Source organism: Danio rerio, chromosome 1, assembly GCF_049306965.1.
Source record: "Danio rerio strain Tuebingen ecotype United States chromosome 1, GRCz12tu, whole genome shotgun sequence".
Lineage (NCBI taxonomy): Eukaryota > Metazoa > Chordata > Actinopteri > Cypriniformes > Danionidae > Danio > Danio rerio.
This window is the reverse complement of record NC_133176.1, coordinates 18,001,514-18,012,230: the sequence shown is the minus strand read 5'-3', so window position 1 is coordinate 18,012,230 and position 10,717 is coordinate 18,001,514. Positions and strand designations below refer to the sequence as shown.

General features: G+C 34.2%; 1 protein-coding gene, 1 non-coding gene and 2 pseudogenes across 16 annotated transcripts in view; 2 read left to right on the top strand and 2 right to left on the bottom strand.

Annotated features, from left to right (window-relative positions):
• Positions 1 to 709: 709 nt before the first annotated feature.
• Positions 710 to 2,230, top strand: LOC794952 (serine/threonine-protein kinase VRK1 pseudogene; annotated as a pseudogene).
• On the top strand, positions 1,692 to 2,230 carry LOC141385536 (serine/threonine-protein kinase VRK1 pseudogene; annotated as a pseudogene).
• Positions 2,231 to 3,400: 1,170 nt separating this feature from the next.
• On the bottom strand, positions 3,401 to 3,616 carry LOC137489983 (small nucleolar RNA U3). The gene has a single exon (XR_011016146.2). It is a non-coding gene; the product is annotated as a small nucleolar RNA U3 (small nucleolar RNA).
• Positions 3,617 to 5,386: 1,770 nt separating this feature from the next.
• The window catches only part of micu3a (mitochondrial calcium uptake family, member 3a), a 59,993-nt gene continuing 54,662 nt past the window's right edge, over positions 5,387 to 10,717 (bottom strand). For 5 of the 15 annotated variants that reach the window (XM_068221063.2, XM_068221068.2, XM_068221076.2 and 2 more), the window contains 4 exons: positions 9,248 to 9,356; positions 8,610 to 8,767; positions 7,229 to 7,305; positions 5,387 to 6,226 (listed from right to left, as the gene is read on the bottom strand). In XM_068221063.2, coding sequence (XP_068077164.1) covers positions 7,237 to 7,305; positions 8,610 to 8,767; positions 9,248 to 9,356 — 336 coding nt within the window. In that variant the 3' untranslated portion in view covers positions 5,387 to 6,226; positions 7,229 to 7,236. Of the gene's footprint in view, positions 6,230 to 7,228; positions 7,306 to 8,609; positions 8,768 to 9,247; positions 9,357 to 10,717 lie in introns of all 15 variants that reach the window. The other 10 variants (XM_073950120.1, XM_073950129.1, XM_073950149.1 and 7 more) reach the window with 2 other exon arrangements.

The following is a 10,717-nucleotide window of genomic DNA, read 5'->3' as shown; positions in this document are numbered from 1 at the left end:
TAAAAATTTTTTTACATTTATTTATTGACAACAATATCACTCGAGATTGCCAGTTTTTTTAATGAAGCTGAATCCTTGCATCAAATTGAAAAGAAAGAAAAAAACATTTCATTTCATTTTATATATTATCTGGACCTTTGCAAAACATATCAAAATATATTTTTTAATTTGATTTATTCTTTAAGAATTATAACTTAAGGTAAAACAAAAGGATATTTTTTGCAGCTACAAATTGTGATCCTGACTTTCCCATATTTAACATGTTTATTTTTTTCTTTGTAACAAATTGTTACAATAAATATTATAAAACAAATGTGCTAAACAATATGAATGCATGTACAATGCAAACTTCATTTCTAATATATAAAATGTACTGTATAGCTATATGAACAAAAATTAGTAGACCATTTATGATTGTGAGTTTCTCTATGCATTTATAGATATATGATAGTTTAATTGTTTAAACTAGAACAGGATTGCATTATATTAAATGTAATTGAACGCAATGCAATTTACAATAAAATCAATTCAATTTTCAGGTCTGTTAAGATTTATTTTAATATTTAAGAAAGTCAAATTTGGAGGAATAATGTAGTGTAGTTGTAGTGTAGATTTGGCTGACTACCCAGACCATGTAAGTGTTAAGTCTAATCTATGAGAAAATATATATCTTTAAATTATTTATTAAATATATGATAATTGACTCTGAACAGTCGTTTTGCGGGAAGTTTGGAGAGCAGAGCTGTTGCAACAAATTACCGCTCACGTGAGGAAAGTTTTTATAAATAAGGAAGATGCCACCAAAGAAGGCAGACGGGGTGAAGAAAGCAAGAGCTCCAGCTGAGAGGAAACTGGCTGAAGAATTCCCGTCTGGAGAAGTCCTGACAGATAACGCAAAGAAAAAATGGAAGCTTGGATCAGCTGTTGGACAAGGAGGTTTTGGCCTGCTGTATCTTGCAAATGAAGACTCTTCAGGACCTGTCACCGCTGATGCACCTTATGTCATTAAAGTGGAACCAAGTGACAACGACCCTCTCTTCTCTGAACTGAAGTTTTACATGCGAGCTGCCAAACCTGATCTTATCGGGGCTTGGATGAAGTCAAAGAAAATAGAGTATTTGGGAGTTCCAAAATATTGGGGTTCTGGTTTTCATGAGAAAAATGGAAAGAGGTACAGATTTATGGTGATGGATCGATTTGGAACAGATCGACAGAAATTGTTTAAAGGAAATGGGAAGAAGTTTTCAAGGAAGCTGGTTCTTCAGCTGGGCCTTCGACTTCTTGACATTCTGGAGTACATCCATGACCATGAATATGTGCATGCAGACATCAAAGCCTCCAACCTCCTCCTGTCCTACACCAACCCCAATCAGGTATTTTTAGTAGATTATGGACTGGCCTATAGATATGCTCCTGAGGGAGTGCCAAAGGAGTATAAGGAAGACCCAAAGAGGTGTCATGACGGTACCATTGAGTTCACAAGTATTGACGCACACAAAGGAGTCTCTCCTTCAAGGCGAGCAGACCTGGAAATCATGGGCTACTGCATGATCCAGTGGTTATGTAGCCGTCTGCCCTGGGAAGACAAACTTCAGGACCCACTCTACGTCAGAGACTCCAAGCTCAGGTGTAGAGACAATATTGATGAGTTCTTGAAAAGCTGTTTCGCTTCAGGAAATATACCAGCTTAAATGGGAAAGTTCATGCAAGAGGTCAAGGTTCTGGGATACACGGACAGGCCAGATTACGACAAATTGCGAGGTATTTTGCAGCAAGGCCTAAAGTCCATAGGGTCAACAGATGACAAAAATCTGGACTTTGGAGTGGCGACCAACAGCACAAGTTTGCCCTCTGTCAAGACTCCCAAGCGAAAGAAAGCAGAGGAAAAAGGCCAGTCTGCTGACGAAACCGATAGCACCCCAGCAAAGAAGAGGCGAGCTCCTCAGAAGAAGGAAGTGAATGGGGCTAAAAAGACAGCAAGTCCTGCAAAGCGTCCAGTGAAGAAAGAAGCCCAGGCCTCCTCTGAGCCAGCGGTGAAAAAACACAGAGGAAGGCCTAAGAAGAACTCTTAATCCTTTTTGCACTCCAGTTCAAGCCGTTTTCTTTTTGTATCTTTTAAATTGTATGGTCTGTATTTGTTCTCTGTGGTTGAATTTTCTTAAACTTTAGCAGGGTGTTGGGCACACTCTCGCAGTGAAATGATAATAAATATGGGGTAAAGAAAAAAAAATGATAATTACTCCCTTGCTGAGACAAAAAAAGTAAAAGAAAATTAGCTTACATAAGACACTTTCTTATGTAGGTTAATGTTCTTTTACTTTTTTGTTGATGTAGAACATGTAGCTAGCCTGTACACAGTTTGCTAAAATTGAGTCAAACTAACACATTGCTTTTATATTACACCAAGTTGTTTGTGTTGACATACACTCATATCGACCTTAATCTAATAAAAAATGTTTGAATTTCATGTTTGCTAATGTTTTAAACACGTATTAACTTAACATAACATACCTATTCATCGTGTCGCGTTTGGTTGGGTGGGATAAAGTTCTGGAGGCTTATAATAATACTGTACTGCCTCTCCCTACTGGACGCATCAGAAACAACAGGGGTAAAACTGCCTAGGCTGTCAAACTGCTTAGGCCGTAGATCTGTCTGGATTCAAGTCTGCAGTCTACCCCTCCTCGGCTGCAGACTGGTGTACTTGGGGTCGTAAAACTGCCTGCATCCAAGTCTGCAGACGCCCCATATAGTTTCTGTTTGTTTAACAGCTTATGGTTAATAAAGGGGTTTTTATATTTGCACTATGCTTTATGTTTGCATGTCAATTTAACTAAATTAATTGCTGTTTGAGTATATCAATAGATGTGTTGTGAATTTGCAGGGGTCTCTCTGATATAATAAACAGCCTGAAGTTCTGATACTTTCACTTAAAATTTGTGATTGTGAACAAGACATTAATAAACGGTCAGATTAAATTGTTAAAATAAAGGAGAAGCAGATCGGTTTGACTGTACAAGAGAAATGCTTTCACACTGTTGGTGCTAAATAATTTACCGTCGGTACGCAGAGCATAGAGATCTGCTATGCTGCAAGAGGGAGAAGGATACCGTACGAGGACCGGGCCACCTGACAGTGCTTTGAAGTAGAGGAGGGGCTGGCGTTATAACTAGTTGATCATTGAGAAGATAACAGACGGTACAATATGAACACATGAATTTATAAATACTGCAATAGCACACAAACAGCCGCTTGACTTTTTTTTATTAACGTTTGACTCTAGCGTGATGCCACACGTCGTTATGTTTATTTAACTTACGTACTAGTAAGGGCTTTGGGTATATTATTACTACACTGTATTAACCCAATATAAGTTCTGATTTTGACATTTAATAATAGAACCACTCTGCTCATACCCTTTTCCTCCTATGCTGTGGAACACAACAAGGAACGTTCATCAATGATACAGAGCATATGAACTGAATCATTTCTCTGCATCTGATTCACGCTCAGAAAAGAGTATCAAACCTCATCATCGTGGTTTGGGGGACTCGTCACTTTCGAAACACTTTTCCTAGTTAAGAACTATAGAAATGATCCCTGAAAGTATAGTCTTAACTTTCTATCTGCAATGGGAGCTGGAGTCACTTCCGACCCTCACTGTCTCAGTGACGGTTACTCCAACATGAGCGCTCACTCACATGCACGAAACAGCGATTAGAAAAGTAACGCCTGCAACATTTATGCTTTCAAAATGATGTACGCTTAAAAATCTGCAAACACTTAAAACACATGCAGCTGTCGACCGATGTCAACGTACATTTTAGTTAACGCAGTTCATCTGTTATAAAATATACATATATAAATAAATACATTAGCTCACCACTGTCACCGATGAGAAAAACAACACTCATATTCGCAGTTGAGTACAGTTTGTAACCCATTTCGTGTCGTTGGCATTGTATGTATTACTTAAATGAGATCAAACGCGCTATTTGTGCATTAGAAACAATGAAAATAAACTAGTTTTCTTGTCATAAAGGCAGTTACCCATAATGCACGTCCAACCCGACCGACTACGCGTGACTAAGCAGCCAATCAAGAGCGGGCATTACTGTTTCTCAATAAAGTTGAACAAAAATGTCCCACAAAAGCATTATAGACTTTCGGACAGAACTGATATGTACAATCACGTCAAGTACCGGCAAATGTATGCATATTGTAGACGTTTTATTGAGTAAAAAAATGTTTTGCGTATCTCGAATTGGTATCACCAATAAACGTCCGGAGTACATCGTCCGTTCTGTAGAAAGGTTCCGTTAAGAGTTAATATTTTTGTTCATAATCTAAAGGTTATTTTTTAATGCATTTTATGACCAAATGTCTCTAAACATACATTCGATAGCCAAATACTAATAACATTACTTTTCAGAGATAGTGAACTAGGGACCTAATTGCGTTAGACTTATGAAAGGCAGACTGAGAGTAGCCAAAAGCAGCTATGCCCATCTTAAACCAGGCAGATCACGTTGGTTTTAGCTGGCTTCTGCTGGTCATTTCCTAAGCTAAGACCAGGCTGGAAATTCTGAAACCAATGGAAATGACCAGAACCCTTCTAAAACCAGTCTGGTCAACCAGCTAAAACCACTTAACCATCTTAGGCTGGTTTAAGCTGTTTTTCAGCAGGGATATTTATTCCTTTATTTTTTATTTAGCCAGGAATTGAGACAGTACTATCTTCTCTACTTGTGAGACCTGATGTTTCAAAACGTTACAAGTAGGCTTAATCGAAACATTCCCTGATCAAATTAAGGATTTTTCATAAAAATACTATAAAAATTGTACCAATTCTGTCAATTCAGTTCACTTTAATGGTTTACTTAATGTTTTAGGACCTTCAATGTATTGCTTAAATGCCAACAACAGACGGCAGAAATTAAATGACCAGATCCAAATTATCAATATGATTTCTAATGATGTTTTATTATGACATTTTTATAATTCTATCGACTTGTTTTTATTGTTTTGTTATTTGTCTTGTTCTCGAACACTATTTTCACACACACACACACACACACACACACACACACACACACACACACACACACACACACACACACACACACACACACACACACACACACACACACACACCTTTTACAAAGATTTTATTTTTAATTTAAAAACTGTCAAATTTGTATTGTATTTGAATAGAAAAAACCCTGATCACATTTTCTCCATGTATAATTATTTTCAGTTTGTTTGTTCATAATTAAATACAGTTTCAATATTTTAACAAAAGTACATTGGAATATGTGCATATATGTCATGCCAAATCATGACAATCACGACATGGTGAGAACTTCGTATCAGACATGTGTGTATATTGAAACTACTTTATTAATTTGCATAACTTTTTGAAGAGAAATTTCAAGTCTGTATTCATCAAGTGCTTGAATTGCAGTCATAAAAAGCGTGCTAAGACTGCAGTTATTTGCCTCATATGATAAGACAATTTTATACAATCGTAGTACAATCATACCTGTTCAAAATGAAATACTGTATGAGAAAAATAACTTCTTTTTGATTAAGTGGATGTTCATTACAGGGCTTAACGCTACATGAGCCACAAGATCTCTTTTAAACCCATATACTGAAAAATATCACTCTTCACACACAGTATGATTCGGTATATATAATCAACCCTGATAGAAAACAACGAAAAACCAAAACAAACATAATTGAATAGTACATTATAATCATATCATATAATTATTTTCCAAAGCTGCTTTGACAGAGCGCTATAGAAATAAAGATGACTAAATTGAATCAATAAAAGTCTAAAATGAGAAATTTAAGCTGCTTAAATCTTCATAAAAATAATCTTTACACTGTCTGGACACATACGTGCAACTGTATGACTTAAAAATTTGATATTGCACCAACTGAACTTCAGATAGATGTGTTTTTCTCCGGGCAGCATGCATACTAGATAAATATCAGATTATAGAATGAAGTTTGATCATGCAGAGCTGCGCAGATGCGAGAACATGCAGTGCAGAGCGTCGATCCCAATCCGGCTTCTCAGAGGTTTGGAGCTCAGAAAAGGAAGAGGTAGATCTCACGGTGAAATCTTGAGCGCTTTGCTTTCTCTCCAATATTTCCACAGCAGAATATTATCAGCGCTTTTTTTTCAGAGGAAAGAGAAATTAAGTTCCTTGTTCACCTGGTGCAAATCAAAAAAGATCATTAACTTTATTTTTCAAATATTTACTCGCTCAGTCATCAGATATTAAACAAATCTTTTTCTAGTATAAGCGTTCAGAGAGTTCAACATTTTGGCATTAGCAATGTTTTATTTTAGCACAAGTTTTCAGCAAAACACATTAGCAACAACATCTAAACTGAATTATTAATATATCACTACTTTAAAGGCACTACTTGATTGGTAGAGATAAGTTTTAAAAAAGTTGATATATTAAAATTCTATTCATATACAAGATTGGGTTTAGTATTAGAGACAATGTTGGACTTATAGCTAGGGCCAGACAAAATCTGTGTATATTTTTTGCTATTTCTGCAAGAGAAAAAATAAATAAATCTATGGATTTAAATGGAGACATTTTGGGAGTATAATAAATAAAAACTTAATATATTAAATAAAAAAATAATACTTTAAAACTTTTATTTAATATTTACAATGCAAATCTAATTAGATCCACTTATTTAGTAACCAAAGCAAGTCTTTTAAATAATATAACTACTAAAAGACAGAAAATATTACATTACAAACTGTATTGTAAATAAATCATGTAAAGATTTTCATATTAGTCAATAATACTACTGGAATCAATATAAAAACTGATTAAAATAAATGTGCACACGTTTACACAAGTAAATAAACAGACTCAATGATAGGCTAAAAATCTGTGGATTTCTGTGCACACAGATTCCGTGTGGGTCTACGTATAGCTAAAAATGTTAATGTGTTCATTTGTCTAAACACTAAGCTATTAAAACATTCATTCATTCATTTCCCTTTTGCTTAGTACCTGATTTATCAGGAGTCGCCACAGCAGTATGAACTGCCAACTGGTATTTGTTTTACGGTATATATCTAGATAAGAGTTCAATGTTCTTTATGCTTGCATAATCGTTATGAACAATCAAAGTTAAGTAAATGAATTGTCCATATTTAATTTGGAGGGATTTCAAAATAAAGGATTACTTGGATACTTATCTGCTAGCCAGTTCCTTCTTCAGACATGATCTAAAAGAAGTAAAGCGCTCAACAGATTTATAGCCCTGTAGGTAAGAAGACATAAAGAGAATTAGTCATCACTTCAGTATTTTTAAATATGGAAACACTTTATTTTGCTGGTCTATTTGAGTATTAGTATATAGTCTGCTTAATATCTGTTGATACTGCTCCTTCAACAGACATTTAACTGACGATAAGAAACTTAAGCAACCTAATAGTCTACTTATAATTTTTTTGTCATGGAATTTTTATTCTTGCAATTTACGTTGTAACAATGTAGCATTTTACATTTTACAACAACCCACAAAACAATCCCAAAATAAAACAATCAACATCTGCAAATGAATAAATAATATAAAATGAACAAAATATTAATAATAAATAACTAAAATAAATATAAATACAGAGAAAAAATAATAATAACAAACCACATACATACATACATACATACATACATACATACATACATACATACATACATACATACATACATACATACATATACCTTCACTTAATCTATATTTAAGGTTTTTAAGTGATTAAAGAATGCAATAAATTGTTGTCACTTAAAAAAAAACTGTTCTCCCCGACCTATAAGTGTGTATTTAATTTTCGCAAGTTTTAAAAAAAAGACCAAATCTTTGAGCCACAATAAAATAGAGGGGGGTTGAGGGGAGGTCCAAAACAACAGTATTCTGCGCCTAGTGAGAAGAGATGCAAAAGCCAGAATGTCAGCGTGGTTCTGGTTTAAAGGTTGACACTGAGAGGGAACACCAAAGATAGCGATTAAATAGCTAACTTGACCCCCAGAATATCAGAAACAATTTAAAAGAAAGTAATCCAATAATTTTGCAACTTGGGACAAAATACAAACATATGACTAAGGTTACATGGTGGAAGTTTACATTAATCACACACATCTGAAACATTGGGATATATTTTAGAAAGTTTGGGCTTTGAGAGATAAGCTCTGTGTAATGTTTTAAATTGTATAAAACAGTCAAGCGCATGAAGTGGAGGTGCGCACCTTGTCCAATAGTCTACTTATTATCTAATGAGAATTAGGGTTAGAGATGCAATGTAACTAAATTCAACAAACAGACCATCAACATAAAGTGTGACCTTAAATGCTGTTTCAAAAATATAAAATATTTTGTTTACTATTAATTAGAAAGGTCAGGCTCTATAAACAAATTTGTTGTTATAGTTTAAAACTAAAATATAATATGGTTATGTAACACCAGATGGCGCCACAGTTGCAGTGATGTACTTTTCATAAATAACACTGGAAAGCTCAGAATTTTGATGGTAATGAACTGATAAAATATGATATAAAATATTCTCTTACTCTGCCTCCACGGTGCAGCCGGTCCTTCATGATACCTATAAACTCTTTGTAACTGAGCTGATCATCATGATCTACATCAAATATCTTGAAGATGGTGTTAACCAGGTGTCGGGTCAGCTTAAGGCCTGTTGCCACATACACAGCCCGAGCAAACTCATCTGAAAAAAAAAACCACACATCAAAATCAAAAACATATATATTTTTTACAAAAGCATAGTCAAATGGCTAACTCAACTTGAAATATTTATTTCATTTAACATGACAAGCTCATCTTGGGTTTTCTTAATAGTCATTGTACATTTAAAATATATAAATAAAAGTACATTTCAAAGGTTTTTTCATTATTAAGAAATTAGTATTTTCATAAAGAAATAAATACTTGTAGTATTTATTAAATAAAATGTACTACATTATCATGACAGTTCGCAGTTGATAGTATATTATATCCACATTTTTAAGATATCTTAAACACATTTGCAATATTTATTTATCTATCATAAGAGAAACATTGAAAACTGCTATAAATAATCTGAAATTTTTCATTGGACAATTATATTTTTTCACATCCACTGTTTTGGGCTCATGACCTTTGTATCACACTATGTATTTTATACATGGATTCAAATGAAGTATTTGACCTTGTCCGATGGAACGGCAGGCAAAGTTGTACATCTGCATGGCAATGGCGAAGTCTTCCAGATTATTAAGAAACTGAAAGAAAGACCTGAACTCCTCGAAGGTGATGCCCTGATCATGAAAAGAATTAAATAAATAAAAAAAAGACACAAAGCTTTAATCTGAGACATCAAAAGTTGTCATTACATTCAAGAGAATCTGTGACATCGCTGACCTCACGCATAATAAACACATTTCATACAAGCGAATCCACACTGAACAGACAAATGGATGAAAAGAAATCAACATTCTGGTTTGTGCGACAGAAATCAGAAGCTGTGCAACTCATGCTTGTTTGCTGATGCGTTCAGCTCATTGTGTCTTGTGTAATGATACGTGCAACGATGAAAGGAATGAGTCATTTTATGGCACAATGTCATCAAATTGTCAGCCGCTCTGAATGCAGACGAGCGAAAACAAACTGCATGACATCATAGACTGCCATCACTGAGACACCTCACAATTTGACTGACAAATTGCATGAATTAAAAGTTTGGGGTTGGTCATTTTGATTTGGGATTTTTCAAAATGATTATGATATTAGGCTAATCTGAAAATTGAACTGGAAAAAGCTTTTGCTTGCAGACATTTAATGTAAATTTCATATATTGAAGTAAGTCAATAAGTTTTAAGTTATGCACAAGTAAGATTGTTTAAACATTTTTATTTAATCATTTGATGTTTACTTTGTTTTAAGTAGATTTCCTCTGTTTGTAAGTATTACTCGCACATTGTAGAACTGAATAAAGAGATACTTCACCAAAAAAATAAACAAAAACTTCAAAATAGATTATTTTTTGTGTCCAAAAGAAGAAAAACAACAACAAAATTCTAACTAGTTTGAAATCAACGGTGAGATCATTTTTGACAGAATATTCTTTTTTTTCATCTCTTTTAGCCTTTAATCATTCATTTTCTTTTTGGCTTAGACCCTTTATTAATCTGCGCCACAAAATAATTAACCGCCCTCTTTTAGCCTTCTAAAATAAATTTAAATTTTTTTTTTATTTGTATGATTTGCTTTAAAAATACAAGTAAACAGTATACATATTTTGTCTTCCAATCTATAGGAAAATATACCTACAGACAGGGACGGACTGGGACAAAAATTCAGCCCTGGCACCATAGCCACACCAGCCCACATTACCATACGTACTGTTTGTTTGACATTCTTGCCAGATTTTGATTATGTCCGCATAACCTTTGATTGTATCGGCCCCTCTCGAAACTATCACCGATTGGGCCAAATGCTTAACATTTACTATTATTATTACTATTATTACCATCATCAACGTCATCATAATATTCACATGTTGCACGAGATAAAAGCTGCCTGCATGTAAAAACAATATATATATAAATTATAATAAAATAAAAAATAAAAATAAAAAACTGACCGGCCCACATTTAAAAAAAAATGGTCCGGCCCTTCT